Raw genomic sequence first — 23,356 nt, 5'->3', positions numbered from 1 at the left:
GATTTCTTTGGATTTTCCCATGATGTCAAGCAAAGAGGTACTGAGTTTGAAGGTAGGCCTTGAAATACATCCACAGGTACACCTCCAATTGACTCAAATGATGCCAATTAGCCTATCAGAAGCTTCTAAAGCCATGACATCATTTTCTGGATTTTTCCAAGCTGTTGAAAAGCACAGTCAAATTAGTGTATGTAAACTTCTGACCTACTGGAATAGTGATAGTGAATTATCTTTTATTTATTTATTTATTTCACCTTTATTTAACCAGGTAGGCAAGTTGAGAACAAGTTCTCATTTACAATTGCGACCTGGCCAAGATAAAGCAAAGCAGTTCGACAACATACAACAACACAGAGTTACACATGGAGTAAAACAAATATACAGTCAATAATAAAGTAGAAAAAGAAGTCTATGTACAATGTGAGCAAATGAGGTGAGATAAGGGAGGTGAAGGCAAAAAAGGCCATGGTGGCAAAGTAAATACAATATAGCAAGTAAAACACTGGAATGGTAGATTTGTAGTAGAAGAAAGTGCAAAGTAGAAATATAAATAATGGGGTGCAAAGGAGCAAAATAAAATAAATAAATACAGTAGGGGAAGAGGTAGTTGTTTGGGCTAAATTATAGATGGGTTATGTACAGGTGCAGTGATCTGTGAGCTGCTCTGACAGCTGGAGCTTAAAGCTAGTGTTTCCAATTTCAGAGATTTTTGTAGTTCGTTCCAGTCATTGGCAGCAGAGAACTGGAAAGAGAGACGGCCAAAGGAGGAATTGGCTTTGGGGGTGACCAGAGAGATATACCTGCTGGAGCGCGTGCTACCGGTGGGTGCTGCTATGGTGACCAGTGAGCGGAGATAAGGGGGGACTTTACCTAGCAGGGTCTTGTAGATGACCTGGAGCCAGTAGGTTTGGCGACGATTATGAAGCGAAGGCCAGCCAACGAGAGCGTACAGGTCGCAGTGGTGGGTAGTATATGGGCCTTTGGTGACAAAACGGATGGCACTGTGATAGGCTGCATCCAGTTTGTTGAGTAGGGTATTGGAGGCTATTTTGTAAATGACATCGCCGAAGTTGAGGATCGGTAGGATGGTCAGTTTTACGAGGGTATGTTTGGAAGCATGAGTGAAGGATGCTTTGTTGCGAAATAGGAAGCCAATTCTTGATTTAACTTTGGATTGGAGATGTTTGATGTGAGTCTGGAAGGAGAGTTTACAGTCTAACCAGACACCTAGGTATTTGTAGTTGTCCACATAATCTAAGTCAGAACCGTCCAGAGTAGTGATGCAGGACGGGCGGGCAAGTGCAGGCAGCGATCGGTTGAAGAGCATGCATTTAGTTTTACTTATATTTAGGAGCAGTTGGAGGCCACGGAAGGAGAGTTGTATGGCATTGAAGCTCGTCTGGAGGGTTGTTAACACAGTGTCCAAAGAAGGGCCAGAAGTATACAGAATGGTGTCATCTGCGTAGAGGTGGATCAGAGACTCACCAGCAGCAAGAGCGACATCATTGATGTATACAGAGAGTTGGCTCAAGAATTGAACCCTGTGGCACCCCCATAGAGACTGCCAGAGGTCCGGACATTTATAAGTGATATAAGTGAAATAATCAGTCTGTAAACAATTGTTGGAAAAACAATCCCTCCACAATCCCTCCATCAGTGCTCAGACAGTCCGCAATAGGCTGAGAGAGGCTGGACTGAGGGCTTGTAGGCCTGATGTAAGGCAGGTCTTCACCAGACATCACCGGCAACAAAGTTGCCTATGGGCACAAACCCACCGTCGCTGGACCAGACAGGACTGGCAAAAAGTGTTCTTCACTGACGAGTCGCGGTTGTCTTACCAGGGGTGACAATGACACCCAGCCATGCTGCTCGTTCTGTGTGTGATTTCCTGCAAGACAGGAATGTCAGTGTTCTGCCATGGCCAGCAAAGAGCCTGGATCTCAATCCCATTGAGCAGGTCTGGGACCTGTTGCATCGGAGGATGAAGGCTAGGGCCAGACATGTCTGTGAACTTGCAGGTGCCTTGGTGGAAGAGTGGGGAAACATCTCACAGCAAGAACTGCCAAATCTGGTGCAGTCCATGAGGAGGAGATGCACTGCAGTACTTAATGCTGCTGGTGGCCACACCATATACTGACTGTTACTTTGATTTTGACCCCCCCTTTGTTCAGGGACACATTTTTCAATTTCTGTTAGTCACATGTCTGTGGAACTTGTTCAGTTTATGTCTCAGTTGTTGAATCTTGCTATGTTCATACAAATATTTACACATGTTAAGTTTGTTGAAAATAAACACAGTTGACAGTGAGGACGTTTCTTTTTTTGCTGAGTTTGACGTGTCAAATTAAAAGCTTATTTAACACGTCAAATAGTGTTATTTGACGTGTATTTTTTGGACATTGAATATTGTAAGAGTTTTCATTGTCTGCTTATATGCCCCCTTTATTTATCCTACAGTTCTGACTTGGTGTACAGGGACTACACTGCAAGAACGGCCCATGTTCTGAATTCTGTCGCTGTACATTTCAAAAGTGCTGAACAAATAGTTATATTTGTTGTTGCTCGCTCATTAATGTCCTAATAAAATTACGGATTGCCTCTTAACTGCTTGTCGTCCCCTTATGCCATAGTTTGTACATCTCAATTGTCAGTAGAAACCACATTTGTTTAAGCAAGTCAACCATATCAGCTATGTTGTTTTAAAAGGCAGTAAATGAGCCTGAATTAACTGTTTCGCTGCCAGACAAGGCTCCACTGATAGCCAGGTGTAGCAGTGGTAAGGTGTTGGGACAGTTTTATGTAGGCCCTAACAGTTTGTTGGCACCGTTTGTTACGGTTATAGTGCGATTAATTAATGTATTGTTTAGTGTTGTGTTATGTGGCGGCTTTGCTGGCATTCATCCATGTTTGCCCACCAAGATTTACAAGCTAATATTGCCACTGCACCCACATTAATCACTCCTTTCAACGGCGCCCACAAGTCACGAGTCCACTTTGAGTTACTTTCAAACTCAACGGTGCACAACCTTTTCTCCACCCAACCTCAACGGTCCTCACCATATGTACTCCATCCTCTCTCTCGTCAGGTTCTATCTCTGAGCTTCTGGAGCACGTTTCCCTCTTTTTGCCTTGACGCCAACCTTCCTCACTACACTGCTTCCCTCTAGTCTACACTCAGCTGCTTTTCGGCGGTCACCACCGCACCTGCTAGCGCATTTAATTAATCCTCACTCATCACGTTCAATTTTCTTCTGTAACTCTTCCAAAAGTTCTGTGTGATCCTCTTCCATATTCACTCAAAACATGTTCCACTTTTCTCCTTTTTTTCCTTGTCTGCCATCTTCTCCTTCATCAGATCTTCCAGAAGGCTTGTGAAATCCCCCACTCCATATTTACATATTTACTCATATGTTCAATTGTCCTCCTTTTTTCCCTGTCCACATTTTACCATCAGCTTCTCTCCTGAATCAACAGCCATAGTTATGATTTTCAACTTCTGCACCCAGTACAGGCAGGCGCTCATCAACTAAACCACCCCCAAAGATTATCAGAGGACTTTCTTTAATTGGTCCGGCCATACGGAAACGAGGGGCTGAATCTGGTCACTGAGTTTCTTTAAACCCAGTGCCACAAAATTGCGAGACTTACGGGAACGCTTGCGAAACAGACCCAACCGAAGTTTGAGAAGTCAATGAAAAAGAAACAAAAAAATTCTTCCTTAGTTGTTAATTTTCTCTAAATCTAAAAGACACATCCTAGATTAGAGCCAATGTCTTAAGTAGTTGAACATGTTATTACTCCAACCTTGTGAAACTGGCACTTTTTCATTTTAGTCAAAAACAACTTTATAGGAGTGCTTTTGATTTGACGGCGCTAGAGGACCGTTAGTCCCGATGACGTGTTTCTACCAATAGTGTGTAACTGCAGCTCGCAATTCGGGGCGTTCCTGCATGTGGGCATTCCTGAACGTCCCCCCCGAGCATCCCACTGGTTCATGCATGAACGCCCCCCCCCCCCCCCCCCCCCCCCACCATCTTCATGCTTGTGTGCCACTTTTGAATGTGGGTCAAAAAGGGAAAATAAAGTATTATGAGTTCTTTCACCCCCGCCTCCCGGTAGACAGTATGCTTCGCTACCGCCTGCCGAACACCTGCCCTCACTTTTCCGCAGAGTACTACGGAAATAAAGGCAAGGGACACATCTACCGGTAGCCCCGCCTCCCACTAGCACAGCAGGCGGGACGCTGGGACGACACCGTGTGCTAGCTAACTAGCTAGTTTGCTAGTTAGTGACATCTTGTGCTAGCTGCACACAGTGTCGCCCTCTCCTCCCGCCTGCTGTGTACCCGAGAAAACCGTGCCCGACAGGGACAAAGGACACTGTCTACCGGTCACCCCCACATCCTAGTTAGCGACACATTTCCTCCCGCCTGCTGTGTACCGGAGAAAACCCTGCCTGAACATGTGGGGGCGAATGACAGCTACTACTAGCTACTCAGGTACATAGTGGTGGCAGGTGGCCTGGTGGTTAGAGCGTTGGGCCAGTAACCGAAAGGTTGCTGGATCGAATCCCCGAGCTGACAAGGTAAAACAAAATCTGTCGTTCTGCCCCTGAACAAGGCTGTTAACCCACTGTTCCCCATTAGGCTGTCATTGTAAATAAGAGTTTTTTCTTAACTGACTTGCCTAGTTAAATAAAGGTAAAATGTAATAATAATAATTAAAAAACATAGCAGGTGGGAGCGACACTGCTTGCTAGTGTTAGGTTGCGTCAATTCGAATCTGGTATTAGAACAAAAACAGTCAGCACAGAGCAACTTCTGTTTCTTTGTATTTTAATTAATGCAATGATTTATAAATGGTAAGTTTGATGTTCGTATATACGGGCTCACTGTGACACTACGCAGGGCAAAACAGAGAACTAACTGTTCAAACACAAAGTTCTTCTTTAAAATACTCGGACAGAGATAGTTCCCGCTCGGAGCGGGCCTGTCAGACTAGAGGCTGAGTGTGGTTTAGACTTACTCAGCCTATCGTAGGCGCACAGGCTGGTCCCAGCCTCCTGGCGCATCACTGTTGCCAAGCATAGTTGTCTTCTAGCTTATCTTCGTGTGTGTACCCGAGAGTCATACACCCAAGGACAGTGTCTGTTTTTATGCTACAGTTAGGACAGTTTCTGCTTTTGTGCTACAGCTATCTTCCATTCTACCAGTCCCTCACGTACACATGTCCTTGAGTGGTTCCACAACCAGGCAGTGTGTGTGTGTGTCACGGGTCTACTCAGCCTACACCCTAGCTGCCCAGCAACCCTCCAGTTAGTCACGTCTATTCTATGTTAATGCAATACAAACCTGTTATGTTTAACATTAATGTATTCATATGCTATGCAACACATCTAGTTTAACGAAATATAACCCAACACTAGTTAGCACACTTGTTGCCCCATCTGCAGTGTACCGGAGTCCTCCTTAGGACTAGCTGGTTAAGCTAGCACAGTGTCCTTCGCTCCTGCCCTTCCAAATGCCTTTAACAGATCTGCGGGGAAACAGTGCCCGCAATTCCAATAGAAGTATAAAAGAGTGCTTCCACATGCAGGAATGTCCCGAATTGCAGGCCCGAGTTGCACCCTTATCGTTTCTAAGCATGAGCTTAGCTAGCCAACGTTGCCTACAAGTGTGATGGGGGATTTCTATTGGATACGCAATTTTTAGCCTATCTTCATATTATACTGTCTTTGATCTGGTCGTGGCCAGACTGTATCGGTCAGTGCTTTCCGGACTCCTTGGGACTCAAAAGAACAGACAATGACTTTTCTGTTTCACCATTCACGCCACCCTGTCTGCGTTGCACTAAACGATGAGCATCACAAACACCAGGAATCTAGGAAACAGCACTTTCACATTTACCGCTAACCCAGTAATCACTCCTTTCAATGGTGCCCTTTTCTTGAGAGCAAAACAAGTCACATCTCTTGTTCCAATTCGTTTGGCGCGAAGCACCTACTCCCTCTGACCAGCAGAAGCACAAACAATCATCACAAGACCACTTTGGGTTACCTTCAGCGATTCCACAGCACCCAACTCCGTTTTCACCCACCCTGAAACCACAAATGGATCAGCCAAAAGGCAGTAGCCCACCTTCAAAAATGTCACTCCTACTGTCACAGACTCATCTTTATCCTGACCATCGATGCAAACCTCATGCTCCAAGGATTAACACAGCTGCCACCTCCGATAATTCGCCCTCACTCACTTCCATTTCTCCTCCAGATCTCAATCCAGCGTACGACTCACTCTGCTTACACTTTCTAACATTCTTCTTTGACATACCATCTTCCTCCCACTCTCTCTTTGACCTCCTCTGCCTCTTTTTCCCTCCATTCCTCTTCTGTATTCCAAGTATATATCTCCTTATGATAATATTGCACTTCTACATATCTCATTCTTAGATGCCATTTTCATCCTCAATCATTTTTTTCTGGCTAAGACCCTTTCGATCCATGTTTACTGTTACAAGCTCCCAATCAGCTCCTCCTCCTTCTTTAAATTTATATTGGCAGATCATATCCAACTGAACGGTGCATACACCGCCACCTACTGTACTGGAGTGTGAGGCCGGTCTCCCTATAGATGGGTTAGGTGAAAACGTCACGAGCATGCTTCAATGGGTCAGAAGTCCGTTGTTGTTGTGATTTCTGGATGGCCAGATAGCTACGAACAATGACAAGAAACTGCCATGTGGGTAATCGTAAATTACTCCTTTCATCTTGTTCTTGATACAATGTATTGTTTTGAGGTGTTTTGGCTGATGTATTTGTTGTCAATAAACATTGGAGACAAAATATAGTTTACATGTTGTCAACTAAGCCAACAGTCTGTTTTGCCCTATAGTTGTGCACGTGTCTTTTTTTTGCCAAACAACTATTAATCTATTTCTCTTATCTAGCCAAGCGTTTTTGCCAATGGCGTAACACCCCCCCACGTAGCTCTCAAACTCTAGGCGGCCTTCTCCCTACAGTTTTCAGCCACTATCTTCACCCACGACAACCTCATGTGAACTTCATTCCCAACGCTGTGTTTTAAAGTTTAGAAACCTCAATAAATCATTGCTTGTGATATGGCTTTCGAAATATATGGCACTTATCTTTAATCAGCGAAAAATTATACTTACTGTAGCAGTTTTGCATAGATCCATACTGCTATGGGTACTTCCATCCGACAAAGCTACACTTCCGCTACACTTTCCGAATTACACTTACAAACAGGTGTTCGGAGCATGCTAAATAGTTAAATAGCACAGGTGGCTGCCTCTTGTCTTCCATAAACAAGCGCTGTAACATGGAGATATGGCCCTGTGGGAACACTAACCCTATCAAGGTGTGCATCAATTTAACCATATATATTCTTTTAGCTGATATGAAAGATAAGGTCCTCATGCTTCCAAAACCGTACCGCAAGCAACACGTTTTAATGTTTCGATTGAGTGTCAGGGCTCTTAACAAAACTTCCCCGTTACGCCACTTGTTTTCGCCTACTGTTCTAGAATGTGAAATCATTACACTTTGTGACACAAAGGGAAGGGAAAAAGGATAGGGAAGAAAAATTGCCCTACCAACTAACATGACACCCATTAAAACCTCACCACTATTCCACTACTTGGCCCTATTTGATCCTACACCAGGCTGGCTGCCTGGGAGGATGGGACACTATCATTCAACACACCTTGTAACTCTTCTGCAGTAAAATCTCGTACAGCTAAATACTTCTCTGTGGCGGCTACCACTATATCTATTTTCTGTGATTTCCTTTCCATTTCTGTGTTACAGTTGATAACCATGGCTATGAACACTAAGAAGCCAACCTTACTGAAATACATGTTCATTTTTATCACTCTCTATTGCCTCTGTCTACTCACAGGGAGCCTCTTAGGATCCCTCGCCCTGGATCAGTTCCTCAGTTCCAATGCCACGTGCCATTCCAAAAATGGCTACGGTGACTACTGCTAGCTAGCTAGAAGAAAAGGGCAGTTTTCTGGGAAAACTAGCAGTATTTCAATCTTCTCAACGGAGCAGTGTGGATAAAGGTACAATTTGGAGTACAGTGGCATATCCCATCCCTGCATTGAGGTATGTTTTCCGACCAATATCTCGCGCTGGCTCCACAGTGTCTTAATGTAACCATGATTGTGTTCAGACCCCAGTGCAGCTCACTTTAAACAAGCGTAACGGTGGGGTCGGTATCTTATTGCAAATAGCTAGCTAGTTGGTAGCGTTTAGTCCCATCCCCTAAAAAGGGCGCAACAAATTAGCTTGGCCTGTTTTGTAAGCTAGCTACAGAAGAGTTGGTTACAGCACATACAGTATGGGACCAGGCTAAAGTTGGCTAGCTAGAAACAATTTCTCCACTGCTTTCTTTCTTATTTGGGCACCTGTGTGCAGATTGCAGCTCTGTGCTGGGGTAAGAATGTCGGACTAGAGCGATGATGCGAGTGAATCGGAGCAGTTTGGTGTCAGCCTCTCCCTGTGGCTAGGGGACATTAACACTTTAGTACGACCTGAGGAATTGGATGTACCACTCCACCACCACACTGCCTGCTACATTAGCCAGTATGATGTAGCATCAGTGTATTAAAAAGTGAGTACCTCATCAATGTTGAATTTGGTGTGAGAGATGCTTCTCACAACATTCATTGATAGTAATGTGATACTATGTCTTTTTAGAGGGGAGGTGAACGTGGATTAAAGAACATTGGTAGCTGGACTCCGCTGATGTATGCTTCATAGATTGGGCATGTCAACATTGCTAATCTCTTGCTGGAAGCTGAAGTGAAGGGCAATGCCACCACTGGCAAAGGCCTGACACCCCTTATGCTGGCAGCGAGCTGTGGGAATGAAAACCCTGGATACTTCCTAATGCAGGTCAGATTTACTTCTCTGAATCAAATATTGTTTTAATTTGTAACGCAAATTAACCTCAAGTTTAGGTTGAACGTTAGTGTAATGGGTGGTGGTGTTGTACATTATGGAAAGATTTCTCCCAAAAACAAGGTGCTGAGTTGGAGCTGAAGACTCAAGGCTGGACAGCCCTGCTCCACTGCATCAGCAGATGGTTAAGTTCCTGCTGGCCCATAATGCCAATGTAAAGTGAGTATCTTCAGTTAATGAATACAACCACAACAATCTATGTCCAACTACTCAATCATGAGGTGTGTAATGACACATTTCTCACCTGCAGAGAGCCAGGGTCTGGCTTCACTACCTCATGAAGCTGGTTGAGAGAATGCCAAGATTAGCTACTCTGTTTAATAACACTTTTTTGGTTACTACATGATTCCATGTGTGTTATTTCATAGTTGATGTCTTTTATTATACAATGTAGAAAATAGTTTAAAAAAGAAACCCTGGAATGAGTAGGTGTGTCTAACCTTTTGACTGGTACTGTAGGACAGGTGTGCGCCTTTCCAAATCATGTCCAAACAATTGAATTGACTCCAATCAAGTTCTTGAAGCATGTCAAAGATGATCAATGAAAACAGGATGCACCGGAGCTCAATTTCAAGTCTCATAGCAAAGGATCTGAATACTTCTATAAAAGGTATTTTTTATTTATTTCTAAAAACCTGTTTTCGCTTTGTCATTGAGGTATTGTGTGTAGATGGGAGGAAAAAAATATTTTAGAATTAAGCTGTAACTTAACAAAATGTCGAAAAAGGGAAGGGGTCTGTCTGAATGCACATGCTGTGATCAGTGACGCAGCCAAACAAATTAAAGATCACTTATGTTTCTAACTAACCTGATCTTTGACAGGAAGAGAAATGTAAATTCATTTTTGATATCCCCTAAAATCAGTTGTGGTCTTTAAATTAAGATATCTTAATGTATTCTGTTTCATGTTAGGAAGTGTCATCCTTCTGAATGTAATGTCTGGGACAGAAAATCCCAAAAGAGGAAAACAATGTCCGTAACCTCCAGTGTTAATCTTTCACTACGCCTATGTTACTTGTCTCTTCTGGGATATTTCTCTCTGAACCACACAAACTTCCCATTTTATTGTGATTGATGTTTACATCTTTCTTTAAGCATGACCACAGTGAATGTAGTGTTCTGTGTGGGTGTGTAATCATAAGCTCAATAAATCCATGTTTTGCATCGTGTCAGTGAACCTATTCAATGACCAAATCTAATGCACATTTTAACTTTCCAGGCTATTATTCATCCCTAACAAAAAGTAATTTCTCAACATTTTAGTATGAAAGTTACACAAGTCTTATTAATGAATAAGATGTAAACACAATTTAACCTGTCTAATATAGTGTAACTTATTCCTTTTAAAATATTAGTTCCATAATAATTGTTATGGCAATGTGTCCCATTCAAAAGGTCACTGACAGCGGTAATACGAGTTCACATGGTTAATGGTACAGAGACAGCGGAGCTTCGGTCTAAAATGTTTTATTGCCATAGAAAACACTGCTGAACATGGAGGTCTGCCCAGCTGTGTGTGTGAGAGACAAGACCAGCTGAGCAATACATTGAAGAAATTACAAATAAAAGGCCATTTCAGCATATATATATGTACACATATACATACACACATGTATACATATTTTCACAAATGATTGTTTTCACTTAACTTCAAGTTTCTGTCATTGTCAAGGTGAGCACTGAGTAGGGCAGGGGCCCATCAAACTTTTAACAGTGCTCCATACATGTCCTCCTCTCAGACTGGTTCTGTGGATTGGACTCCAGTCTTACCCACCTGTCTTCCAATAGTAGCCATTTTGCTACCATGGCCAGACCCTTGTGGACCCCAGTCTCAGGAGACGCCAGCCTGGAGTGTGAGACCCAGGCCAGGGTGAGCCAGGCACTGAGGTGTGGTGCTCCCTCACACAGAGAGCAAGCTGGGCAAGGGTGGAGCGGAGGGTCAGGTGTACTCACACAGGTGACCGCAGCCGGCCGGGCAGTGGGAACTGCTCTTTAGCCAGTTCTTCACGTGCTCCAAGTGCCCGCCGTGACTGCAGCCCTGGCACCACACGAACAGCCCCTTCACCACGTGGTGGCACACGGCACAAACGCTGGCACACTGGTGGCATCTGGAGAATGGGCAAAGATGTCGAGTGGTAAGACATATTGGTCTAACTTCCAAATGTTCTCTTGACTTTGAGCTCTATATTGTTTCTAATAGGTTATTAACCCTTCCCTTTACTGTGTCAGGTGGGTCAAAGTTATACGTTATGGTTTTAAGTTATACCTGTCACAGAGCCAGCCCCTGTTGCTCATGGGCCGTTTGCAGTTGCTGCAGTTGACATGCAGAGTGGTGGATGTCTGGTTCAGACAGGTGATGGCGCTGCACGTGCTCAGCTTGATGACCTCGTTGGACACGTTCCACAGCTCGAAACGCTGCAGCAAGTCAATGTAGGACATGTACCAGTGCTCCTGAAATAGGGTCACCTCTATTATTAGAACATGCCGAAATGAACAACATATTTGCCAGCTTGGAGAATATTCAGATTACCAAGACTACTCTCCATCATAACTTTTTCTATCAAGCAATCAGCCATGTTAAATCGTTCAAATAGAATTCTCAAGAGCATCCCAATAAATGTTATGCAACGCATAATCATAGAATCTGGATTCTACTTCAGGAACCGACCATAGATTAACATTATTATAGTGTTATAGAACACTATGACAACTTATATCCCTAGCTCTGACCTGAGTGAGGTCGTCAATCTCCTTGCGGATGCGGTCTCCCAGGACGATGAGCACCGAGACAGCCATCTGCACATCGCCCTGCTCGGCATAATGGCTCAGCATCTCCCTGACCACAGGGCAGAAGAAGTGGGCAGGAAGGTGGGGACTGAACAGTGGCTGGGAGATTGAGATCAGGGAGAAGGACTCGATGGGCGTCAAGCACATGACCTCTGCCTCATTTCCGCTGGCATGCGGCGAGTCGGCCTTGTCCTGCTGCAGGTGCTCCGGCGCCAACGGGTTATCCATGATCTCGTGGCGCAGTGGGAAGGCCTCCTGGGGGAGCGTGTACTCCTGCTCTTCTGCTGAAAACACCAGAGAGAAGAACATGCTCAGAAAGTACTTGGGGTAGATCATAGTCCAGCCCTCAATCATGGCTGTAACTTACATTTTTTATGACAATAGACATGTAAGGTTAGTGGTGGCTAGTGGCTACATCCAAGTTGTCAGTGTTGAATGTATAGGACCTATATAGGGGTCAGAGACTCACCGGCCTGGTTGTCGTGCTCCATAGAGTAAAGGTCATCGTCGTCCAGCTCAGCATCACCAAACATGTACTCCGCCTGGCCCTCACTTCCCTCTGTCTCTTCATTCTCTGCAGTGGGACAAATATCTATATTTTTTACTCATCTAGCATAGTAAGTCACATGTTACTAAATGTAGTTCACAAGAACCACCTACACTGAATGTACAAAACATTAGGTACACCTACTCTTTCCATGATAGACTGACCAGGTGAATCGAGGTGAAAGCTATTGACGTCACTTGTTAAATCCACTTCAATCAGTGTCGAAGGGTTGGAGGCAGGTTTTTTAAGCCTTGAGACATGGATTGTGTATGTGTGCCATTCAGAGAGTGAATGGGCAAGACAAAATATTTAAGTGCCTTTGAACGGGGTATGGTAGGAGGTGCTAGGGGCGCCGGTTTGTGTGTGTCAAGAACACTGCTGGGTTTCACGCTCAACAGTTTCCTGTGTGTATAAAAAAAATGGTCCACCACCCAAAGGACATCCAGCCAACTTGACACAACTGTGAAAAGCATTGGAGTCAACATGGGCCAGCATTCTTGTGGAACACTTTCAACACCTTGAAGAGTCCATGCCCTGACAAATTGAGGCCGTTCTGAGGGAAAAGAGGGGTGCAACTCAATATTAGGCAGGTGTTCCTAATGTTTTGTACACTGTTTATGTTTATTAATTTCTTCAGTGAAGTGGGAGCAGCTTGAGTTTAGAGCTCACTCACCATCGTTGTTGCTGTTGATTAGGGAGTTCCCAAGCTCTAGGTGAATGTTGTCCTGTCTGCTCTCTCCTTTACTGCGGTCCAGCCTGCTCTCCGTCCCCATGCCCATCTCCTTCATACTGAAACTAGGGCAGACAAAAAAAAGGATTAAAGATTTTACTTTTAAGTCTTTAGTTTGTCCACACAATTGTACAGCCTATGCGTTTATGTGAAGCATGTGGGAAGTACCTGTTCATTAAAGGAAGGGTGCCCAGTTTGCCAATGTGATTTGGACCCGGCGTTGAGAGGTTCGCTGGGTCTGAGAACATGATCCGAAGCATCGTCCATGTAGTGGAAACCTTCAAGTGGGGGGGGGGGGGGGGGGGATATGAAAGAGGTTTGCTATTGATCATCAAAACTCGACTTAGTTCCTCAAATGTTGAATTAGATATACACCACCGTTCAAAAGTTTGGGGTCACTTAGAAATGTCCTTGTTTTTGAAAGAAAAGCTAATTTTTTGTCCTTTAAAATAACATCAAATTGATCAGGAACACAATGTAGACATTGTTAATGTTGTAAATAATTATTGTAGCACGTTGTGTTAGCCTTTTAAAATTATAAACTTGGATTAGCTAACACAACGTGCCATTGGAACACAGGAGTGATGGTTGCTGATGGTACACCCATGTAGATATTCCATAAAAATCAGCCATTTCCAGCTACAATAGTCCTTTACAACATTAACAATGTCTACACTGTATTTCTGATCTATTTGATGATATTTTAATGGACAATTTCTTTTGCTTTTCTTTCAAAAACAAGGACATTTCTAAGTGACCCAAACTTTTGAATGGTAGTGTATATATTATTCCCCCCAATGAATGCAGCTCATCTCTTAAGGGCAGTCTGACTGACCTGAGGTCTGTTGAGCTCCTTGGCCATCTTGGCATTGTGGTCACACAACTCGGCAAAGGGTTTGCCGCTGAGGAGGTAGAGGCGTGCCGTCTTGACAAACCAGTCCATGCGCCTGCACTCCAAAGACGACTCAAACACACTGAGGGCGCTGGAGACGTGGGCAAACTGCTCTGTCAGGTCGGGCTTTTTGAAGAAGAAGATGGGGTAGCGGCGGTCACCACCCGGGTACGGCTTCCTGTTGGCGTCGCAACTGATGAGGCTCTCCTTGGCAGCGAAGGCCAGGTCGCCAAACAGGCCGAAGCACAGTCCCTCAGGGTTGGCCCGGTCCACAGGCCGGCTGGCATCCTTGAACATGTGCTGGTAGAGCGTGCTGTCCTTGGAACCTGACAGTAGGAAGTAGGGGTCGTGCTGGTGGCGCCACACAATACCTGTGGTCACGTCCTTGTGCTCCTCGAAGGTGGCAAAGGGGATGAAGGGCCTCCGGATGTCCCACACATAGATGTTGTGGTCCACCATCATGGAGCAGGTGGCCAGGTGCCACTTCCTCTCAGGACGCCACTTGACCCGGGCCACCGAGGCGATAGTCTGGACACAATAGATCTCCTTGGCCCGGTTGGTGGTCATGTCCCACACCTTCACCATCTTGTCCCGGCCACCAGTGGCCAGCCAGCCCCTGCAGACAGAGACCAATACATTAGCAATGCACAATCATTTAAGTGAATTAACAGCCACACTGTAAGCAAGAATGATTACTGCATCTAAAGAAAATTCACTTTAGATTAATGGTCAACCAATGCAAACATCAATGTTTTTTCAACATGTATTGACATGTCTTTCACTAAATTTTCTCTAAAGTCTCTCCCTACCTGTCATCAGGGTGCCAGTCACAGCAAAACACAGGTCCGGTGTGGGCTGTGAACATCCTCTCATACCGGTCTGGCCTCCGTATGTCCCACAGCTGAACATTACCGTTCTCAAAGGAAGCAGCGAAAGTAAAGTAATCCTTCATGCTAAACTGAACATCTCTTACACTCTCTGACTGACCTGAGAGAAATAAAATAGGAAAAAAAAAAGTCCTCAGGCCAGGTTCATTCCCATGTCATATGTCAAAACGTGCGGTTTAAGATACTGTCTGAAAAATGTCATTTAAGACAGTAGTAACAAATAAGATGCTGTTTGTTTTGTAGCCCAGAGGCATTCCTGGACATAAGCAGGTAGGTATTTTGAAGGTGTTACTCCTGTGTTAAACCTCAGAGTGCAAAGAGTCCCCACACACACATACCTGAGAAGGTGCTGACAGACTCTTTCTTGCGCAGGTCGAAGCACTTCATGTAGCCGTCCTGGGAGCCACTAAGCAGCATGTAGACTTCGGTGGGGTGGAAGCACACCTTATTGACTGTGCGCTTGTGCTCTGTGAACAGCTGGTCCTGCTTGTTGCGCGACGGTTTGCCCAGGTTCCAGGTGACTACTGCCCCGTTGGTGGCAGCCGTGGCCAGCAGGTTCTCCTCCATCTGGTGCCACATGACGTCGGCGCAGCTGAAGTTGAGCGAGGGCTTGCGGCCCACGCGCAGGTTGAGCTTCTCCACAAACTGCTCCTCCTCCAGGCCGTAGATCTTGAAGATATTGCGGCCGGCCACCACCACCTGCGTGGCATCGCGGCACACACTGATGGCGTTGGCGGGCGCGTCCAGGTGGCAGAACATGGTGCGCCCGCTGATGGCGCTGCTGCCTAGGGCCGTAGTGACCCGAGACATCTTCTCCATGGCCTGGTTGGGGACATAGAAAGGTGGTTTGGTTCAGGAAAGGTGCTAGACTCAAAGCAGCAGAGGTACACAACAAGCAAACAAAAATTGATTATGCAGATTCCAAATAACTGTTTTTCAATGGCAAAGTCAGAACAGCATTCAACAACCACCACATTTCTAATACATGGACAAAGTCATTCTAGCTTATTGGGAAATTCTAAAAGAATGCCCCTAGTTCCACCAGAAGATGGCACTACACCTATGAGGTGAGCTCAGTTTGGTACTTGAGCCGTGCTGCTGGCAGTGGTCTGTCACATATTTATATGACCCTCTAATCTCTCTCTAATTAATTCCAATGGACTTACTTCAAATAGCAGCGGTGGTCTTCTCTGCCTCTAAAGAAACACGGAGGCCTCCTCATACAGTCCTGTCAGAGGTTACCTGAGAAAAGGGACATTATCATCACTTTGTATTGGTCACATACACATTTAGCAGATGTTATTGCGGGTGTAGCAAAATGCTTGTGTTCCTAGCTCAAACACTGTAGTAATATCTAACAATATACACAAATGTAAAAAGTACAAAAATGGAATTAATAAATCATCCACTTCAACAATTATCCACACTTATGTTCATGTTGTAGAGCTGAGAAAGGTAACCCACTTAAGTGTCTGTAGGTTTTTGCTCCAACCAGCCAGCCACGACCTGATAGAACCAAGGCCTAACCAGTCTCTACTAAGACAATGTTCCTTCCTGTTCAGGTGTTGATGTCCAAGCTGGAGCAAAAAGCTTGACTGTCATAGCAACTCTTCAAGATCAAAGTTCTCTCAAGAGTAGCTACACTGATACATCAAATATTGCAACCAGATTGAACATTCACATTAAGTTATAGTAAAACAGCTTACCTACAACCCAATAGTCTTCTATAAAATGGCTTAAGAGAATATTCACCTCCATTTTCCAGAGGTGAATGGCAGACTGCTTAATGCTCCCAGCTCTCCAGAGTCCAGAGTGATTATAACAGAGGGGCCCTGGTTGAGGTTGGACCACAGCAAAGAATGACACACTAAGGTGCTGAAAGAGGAGGGAGAGCCTTGTTATGGTTTATGCAGCTTTACTCCATACTAAAGCTAATTATCCTGGACAGTCTGGAAACACACACTATACTTTGTCATTTGGGTCCCTAAGCCTAGAGTAATTGTTGATGATGACATTAGCATGACCACAGTCCATGACCTATGGTCAGGTCGGATAGGGGTGAGCATGAGTTTAACAACATAAACATGGCCTGTTAACCTTGTGATAATTCCAGTTCTACCTAAAATCAAGATGCATAAACCTGAGATACACAAATTGCTTAAAACAATGTAGCCACTAAACTATGCAATGTTAAGGGACGTTGATTGTCATTTGAAGTATTAATATAAATAGAGCTAAGCTAGCTAGCATCTGGCTAGGGTGGCTGTCATGCAAATTTTGGTGTTTATGTTCTCAGAATTACCTTACACCAAACACAACATGACAGACACACAGCCAATGAGTGCACATCAATATCGAACATTTGTCTTCTAATTTGCAGGTAGAAATCACCTGGGAGCCAGATACAAATCTAGGTAGCTGGCTTGTTAAAGTAACTAGTTGCAACATCACAGTCAGATAACCAATGTTGCTAAATCTTTCACTAGCAGGTTCAGAACATTAGCGTGACGAGATATTTACTGTTATTTCTCTACATAAATGTTCTCAGCACACAATAATTGGCCCTAATTTTGTAGGACTTACCTTGCTTCTAAACAACAACAAATAATTCACGGCACTGGAGAACCGGAAGTTATAAGTGTCATTCACATGAATTTAACAAAAAACAAGCATTACAAAACGGAAGTACATGCTCTAAAAGGAATTCACTCATCATCACGTTTTCATTTTCTTCTTCTTCTTCGATATCATGGCGGTCCACAAACAATCGTTTAAGTGCATGCCGCCACGTACTGTGCTGGAATGTACGACCAATCAATAAATTAGCCATGGCTCTGTGAGTGAGCAAGATTGAGCTAGCATAATGGTGAACACTTGAACCGGATCTTACCTTCTCTATCAAACATATTTACATTTTTTGTATTTTATTATGTTTTTCTCAATAATTTAGAATAGTAGGGTGGAAATGTATGAGTGGGACATACAGACGAACAACATGAAACATGACAAATAGATACAACTGAGTGTTTATATTTATTTAGCTTCGCACAATTGTTTTCCCACCAAAGAAATTATGACACTTCCTGAATATGGTATCATTGTAGGAAGTGGTTGTTTTCTTCAATGGAGAATTACAACAAACTAACAGGGTGGAACGTGGTATCAGGGACAAACAGAAAATCTTAAATAAAATAAAATAAATGCATTAATCATGAAAAAAAAAATATTGATGAAAGATACTTTAACTATCACTATTAAATAATGAAGAAACATTTTATTATTTTAAGGCTTATACCGAAGTCTACGTGCTGCTCCCTAATCTTACAACATTTGCACACACTGTATATAGACTTTTCTATTGTGTTATTGAATGTACGTTTGTTTATCCCATGTGTAACTCTGCTGTTTGTGTCGCACTGCTTTGCTCTATCTTGGTCAGGTCGCAGTTGTAAATGAGAACTTGTTCTCAACTGGCCTACCTGGTTAAATAAAGGTGAAATTAAAATAAAATAAATAAATAACACCTGGGGACATGGCAAAAACATCTACATCCACTGACAAAAAGTGTTTAAAATGCATAAAATTCCCTTTCAGGATCCATATTTGGTGTTTTAAAGACTTCTGGAATCCACATTTTACACTAAATAAGAACTGATATTTCCTGGGGAAAGCCTTTGGTTTTTGCGCAGTAATAAGCTGTCGTAGGGTAAACCTTGTCCTTTAACGCAATATTTTTTGGTCCTATAGAGTCGACAGTAAGATAATTTGTTTCTAAAAATCTTAAATAAAATAAATACATTAATCATGAAATTAAAGGAAGGGACCTGGAGCAGGTGCTAACACAATACATCACCTTTGTTAAGCCCGCCTTTGAAGAGTTCTGTCTGCCATCCAACCAGATTAAAAACTGATGTTTGAGCAATGTGGCGCGGTCCTCCTCAAATGCTTTTCTCTCGTGGCTCAGTCTTATGGCTGCCTCTGTGGCTGCCATAAGTGGCTGCCTTATGGCTGCCTCTGTCACCAAAGTTTCCAGAATTCTTGAAGCATCCCAGGATTCCGACAAAGAGTCGTTTGGGTTTCCAAACGTTTCCAAAGGTAGGAAGCAAGAGTATTGATGTGTTAGGGTGGAAAGTGGTGATTGTGTTTGATGAGACCACATGGCCTCATTTACACCCTATCTAACTAACTATTGCCATAGAGAAATAGGTAGGTGAAGTCAAATTAGTTTGGTTCATTGGAAATGGTCAATTGTTCATATGTTGTGGTAGCCAGGCTCAGTAAGAGAAGATTCTGAAAATGGAAAAGCTTAATGGGAAGAAATTAAAAGCCATGCTCCTTTATTTCATCCTTCAGCCCATACACCGTGTCTACAAGAGTCTTCTAAAAGGCACCTCTTACTAGGAATGACCCAGAACCGACATTAGGTCCTCTTAGTACAGGAGCAGCCGTGGAAGCTCCATCATTCCACACTGTAGTTCCACCAATCTGTCGTACAGGCTCAACATACAATACAGCATGACTAATTATATATCCCTGAGCCTCTCTAGCCTCTTTTTGCACCTGGCATTCACCAAATGATGCACAATGTTCCCCCACACAATTACAACACTTAACCTTCACTTTGCTCCCACATTCACCGTAATCATGTTCCCCTCCACACTTGGCACATCTTTTCTTTCCTTTACATTGAACAGCTACATGTCCCATTCTTTGGCATTTAAAACACCGCAATACAGATGGGACAAATTCTCTGACATTGAAACTAAGGAATCCTCTCTGTACTTAACCTTCTCAAACCTCAGCAGCACTGATAGGCTTTCACTTCTTTGACCTTCTTTCCTACTGATCAACCTTTTGGTCTCAATCACTCTTCCCCCCTTCACATTTTCTTTAGTATCATCTACGGACATAGATATTGGGACCCCAGTGATGACTCCCCTCAGTCTAGCATAAGCACCAGGAACATGGCTTTTATATTCTTCCCATTAAGCTTTTCCATTTTCAGAATCTTCTCTTACTGAGCCTGGCTACCACAACATATGAACAATTGACCATTTCCAATGAACCAAACTAATTTGACTTCACCTACCTATTTCTCTATGGCAATAGTTAGTTAGATAGGGTGTAAATGAGGCCATGTGGTCTCATCAAACACAATCACCACTTTCCACCCTAACACATCAATACTCTTGCTTCCTACCTTGGCCGTCTTTATGCTTTCCTTACTAGATGCTCCACTGCTTACTGTATCACAATCTCTCTTCTTCCTATGTTTTTCCACTACTGACCATTACGGTCCTTGACCCTCATCCTCCCACTCCATACTATGCGAACTGACACCAATATTGGTTGCATTCCAGCACAGCTGTTGCTTCACCAACTTTTTATCCATTTCCTCCATTTCGCCCGCACTACTCGCCACCATTTCCAAATCTCTCCTCCATACATAAGACAGATGGTTACTTAAAGAAAGTAGGGTGGGCAGGCATATAACGCGAAAGTAGGGTGGTTGGGCGAATGATGCGAATGCAACATATCATACTAAATGGAGTGTCTCGGATTTACATACAGAATAATACGAAATGCTCTGAGACCAGGTTGCAGCCACACATGGTAAGTGTTTGTCTAATGTTTATTATTCTGGCATCATGACTGTCTTTGAAGTTGCAGCTGAATACATTTTTCGTGTTCTTTCATACAGTTTCAGTTCATGGGCATCCATTGAATATGCTATTTTTGGCCAAAATTAATATCAATACAGAGAGTACTGAACTGAGAATGAGGCTTGTCAACACTGGTTTCTGTTCTCCAATGCATGAAGGTTTAGACAGCGGCAGTCCTCGCAGTGTGTGTCAGGGGAAAAAGCACCCCCTCAGGAGTTTTGGGTAATAACAACATTCCCTTGTGTGTGCTGACTCCCCAGGTCTGAGGTAGTTTCAGCCCACCATTAACCCTGTACAGCAATGAATGGAGCACTATTTGCCATGCTTTTTGATTGATGTAAGTTAACATGGGATATTGAGTCTGAGACTTGTCTCCAGCCAAGTATCAAGAGCTGCATGCAGCCATCGCTGTGTGTCCTTACAAATATCACCCAACCAGAGCTGGTGAAACTGATGGAGTGGATTCTCACTGTAAGTACTGTAGTGCAGATAGATGCAGAGCCTTATTGACTCAATAGTAAGTGGTGCATGGCATTTTTTCGATGTTTCTGAAATTCAAGGTAATAATGTGAAATGAAAACATCTCCTACTAAGATAAATAAAGCTGTGCTTTACTTACTTTGCATGAGCAGAGGAATCTCTTTAAACTCCCTGCTCCCTGACTGGTTGTGAAATGTCTTGGCACTTTATCCCCTGCAGAGGGGGAAGTTCCGCCCGTGGCTGCAGCAGCTGGTGGCCACTAACAGTGAGGAGATATGGAGAACTGCTCCAGAAAGGCCTTCAGTTTCCTCCCTGACATACAGGCAGCTATCACAGAACTCAGCTCTCTCAAAGCCCTGGGCCCAGCCACCGCCTCAGGTCAGCAGCAACTAAGGGCCAGGGCAGGGGTCTGGAGTGGAAAATGCTTTTTTAGGCACTATCTAATACTTACAAATAAGGCAGATATTTTTTCTTCTTATCAAGAGTAGAAAAAAAGTAACCTCGCCAAAGTTGGTTCAGTGGCGCTCTCAATCGGATTAAGCAAGCTGAACAGAGCTCACACTGCAGCCTTAATAGACGGGGTTCCCTACCCTGTAGTTAATAGTCAGGAAATATCAGAAATCTGGCCAGGGGCCACATTAACTTGGCCTATCGCTGACAGTCCGTTTTGTTCCAGCTGTTTTGGCACCAGGAGCTCCGGAGCAGGCAGCGTTCATGGCCAACAAGGCTGTTGAAAGTGTCCCTGGACTGAGGCCCTTCCAGTACACAGCCAGACACTATGCACTCTATCTGAACAAGATGGCTTCACACACACAAATCAATCAATCAATCAATCAAATGTATTTATAAAGCCCTTCTTACATCAGCTGATATCTCAAAGTGCTGTACAGAAACCCAGCCTAAAACCCCAAACAACAAGCAATGCAAGTGTAGAAGCACGGTGGCTAGGAAAAACTCCCTAGAAAGGCCAGAACCTAGGAAGAAACCTAGAGAGGAACCAGGCTATGAGGGATGGCCAGTCCTCTTCTGGCTGTGCTGGGTGGAAATTATAACAGGACATGGCCAAGATGTTCAAATGTTCATACATGACCAGCAGGGTAAATCATAATAATCACAGCGGTTGTCAAGGGTGCAACAGGTCAGCACCTCAGGAGTAAATGGCAGTTGGCTTTTCATAGTCGATCATTCAGAGTATCTCTACCGCTCCTGCTGTCTCTAGAGAGTTGAAAACAGCAGGTCTGGAACAGGTGGCACGTCCGGTGAACAGGTCAGGGTTCCATAGCCGGAGGCAGAACAGTTGAAACTGGAGCAGCAGCACGGCCAGGTGGTCTGGGGACAGCAAGGAGTCATCAGGCCAGGTAGTCCTGAGGCATGGTCCTAGGGCTCAGGCCCTCCGAGAGAGAGAAAGAAAAAAAGAGAGAGAAAGAGAGAAAGAAAGAGAATTAGAGAGAGCATACTTAAATTCACACAGGACTCCGGATAAGACAGGAGAAATACTCCAGATATAACAGACTGACCCTAGCCCTCCGACATATAAACTACTGCAGCATAAATACTGGAGGCTGAGACAGGAGGGGTCGGGAGACACTGTGGCCCCATCCGATGATACCCCTGGACAGGACCAAACAGGCAGGACATAACCCCACCCACTTTGCCAAAGCACAGCCTCCACACCACTAGAGGGATATCTTCAACCACCAACCTACCATCCTGAGACAAGGCCGAGTATAGCCCACAAAGATCTCCGCCACAGCACAACCCAAGGGGGGGGGGACGCCAACCTCGACAGGAAGATCACGTCAGTGACTCAACCCACTCAAGTGACGCACCCCTCCTAGGGACGGCATGGAAGAGCACCAGTAAGTCAGCGGCCAGGCAGAGACAGCATGGGCGGTTCATTGCTCCAGTGCCTTTCCGTTCACCTTCACACTCCTGGGCCAGACTACACTCAATCATAGGCCCTACTGAAGAGATGAGTCTTCAATAAAGACTTAAAGGTTGAGACCGAGTCTGCGTCTCTCACATGGGTAGGCAGACCATTCCATAAAAATTTAGCTCTATAGGAGAAAGCCCTGCCTCCAGCTGTTTGCTTAGAAATTCTAGGGACAGTAAGGAGGCCTGCGTCTTGTGACCATAGCGTATGTGTAGGTATGTACGGCAGAACCAAATCGGAACGACAGGTAGGAGCAAGCCCATGTAATGCTTTGTAGGTTAGCAATACAACCTTGAAAGCAGCCCTTGCCTTAACAGGAAGCCAGTGTAGAGAGGCTAGCACTGGAGTAATATGATCAAATTTTTGGGTTCTAGTCAAGTCATTCTAGCAGCCGTGTTTAGCACTAACTGAAGTTTATTTAGTGCTTTATCCGGGTAGCCGGAAAGTAGAGCATT

At 44.2% G+C, this 23,356-nt stretch overlaps 1 protein-coding gene and 1 long non-coding RNA gene across 8 annotated transcripts; one reads left to right on the top strand and one right to left on the bottom strand.

Moving 5' to 3' along the window:
• The first annotated feature begins 4,088 nt into the window (after positions 1 to 4,088).
• LOC106578261 (uncharacterized) lies at positions 4,089 to 10,151 on the top strand. Of its 2 annotated transcripts, XR_001322397.3 has the most exons (4): positions 4,096 to 8,632; positions 8,719 to 8,916; positions 9,046 to 9,141; positions 9,442 to 10,151. It is a non-coding gene; the product is annotated as an uncharacterized LOC106578261 (long non-coding RNA). The 2 variants fall into 2 exon arrangements; XR_001322396.3 differs by having other exon boundaries at positions 4,089 to 8,632; positions 8,719 to 9,141.
• Positions 10,152 to 10,433: 282 nt separating this feature from the next.
• LOC106578258 (GATOR2 complex protein WDR24) lies at positions 10,434 to 17,632 on the bottom strand. 6 transcript variants are annotated; one of them, XM_014156917.3, is made up of 12 exons: positions 17,409 to 17,632; positions 16,532 to 16,700; positions 15,992 to 16,067; positions 15,164 to 15,647; positions 14,748 to 14,925; positions 13,882 to 14,554; positions 13,215 to 13,324; positions 12,990 to 13,111; positions 12,239 to 12,361; positions 11,713 to 12,053; positions 11,249 to 11,433; positions 10,434 to 11,090 (listed from the first exon to the last, which is right to left on the bottom strand). In XM_014156917.3, the coding sequence occupies exons 4-12, from the start codon at positions 15,642 to 15,644 to the stop codon at positions 10,922 to 10,924; spliced, it is 2,382 nt and encodes a 793-aa protein (XP_014012392.1). In that variant the 5' UTR covers positions 15,645 to 15,647; positions 15,992 to 16,067; positions 16,532 to 16,700; positions 17,409 to 17,632; the 3' UTR covers positions 10,434 to 10,921. The 6 variants fall into 6 exon arrangements, with proteins under 6 accessions (XP_014012392.1, XP_014012391.1, XP_014012394.1 ...); XM_014156916.3 differs by having other exon boundaries at positions 16,578 to 16,700; XM_014156919.3 differs by having other exon boundaries at positions 11,713 to 12,050; positions 16,578 to 16,700.
• Positions 17,633 to 23,356: the final 5,724 nt, after the last annotated feature.

This window comes from Salmo salar, chromosome 19 (assembly GCF_965601325.2).
Source record: "Salmo salar chromosome 19, fSalSal1, whole genome shotgun sequence".
NCBI lineage: Eukaryota > Metazoa > Chordata > Actinopteri > Salmoniformes > Salmonidae > Salmo > Salmo salar.
Note: the sequence above shows the minus strand (reverse complement) of the source record. Positions and strands in the feature narration are given on the sequence as shown.

Coding starts and splice junctions, on each gene's coding strand:
- LOC106578258 (XM_014156917.3), bottom strand. CDS start 15,644: ATGGAGAAGATGTCTCGGGTCACTACGGCCCTAGGCAGCAGCGCCATC. Junction 14,926..15,163: donor GTCTGTCAGCACCTTCTCAG/GTATGTGTGTGT, acceptor TATTTCTCTCAG/GTCAGTCAGAGAGTGTAAGA. Junction 13,112..13,214: donor ACCCTTCCTTTAATGAACAG/GTACTTCCCACA, acceptor TGTCTGCCCTAG/TTTCAGTATGAAGGAGATGG.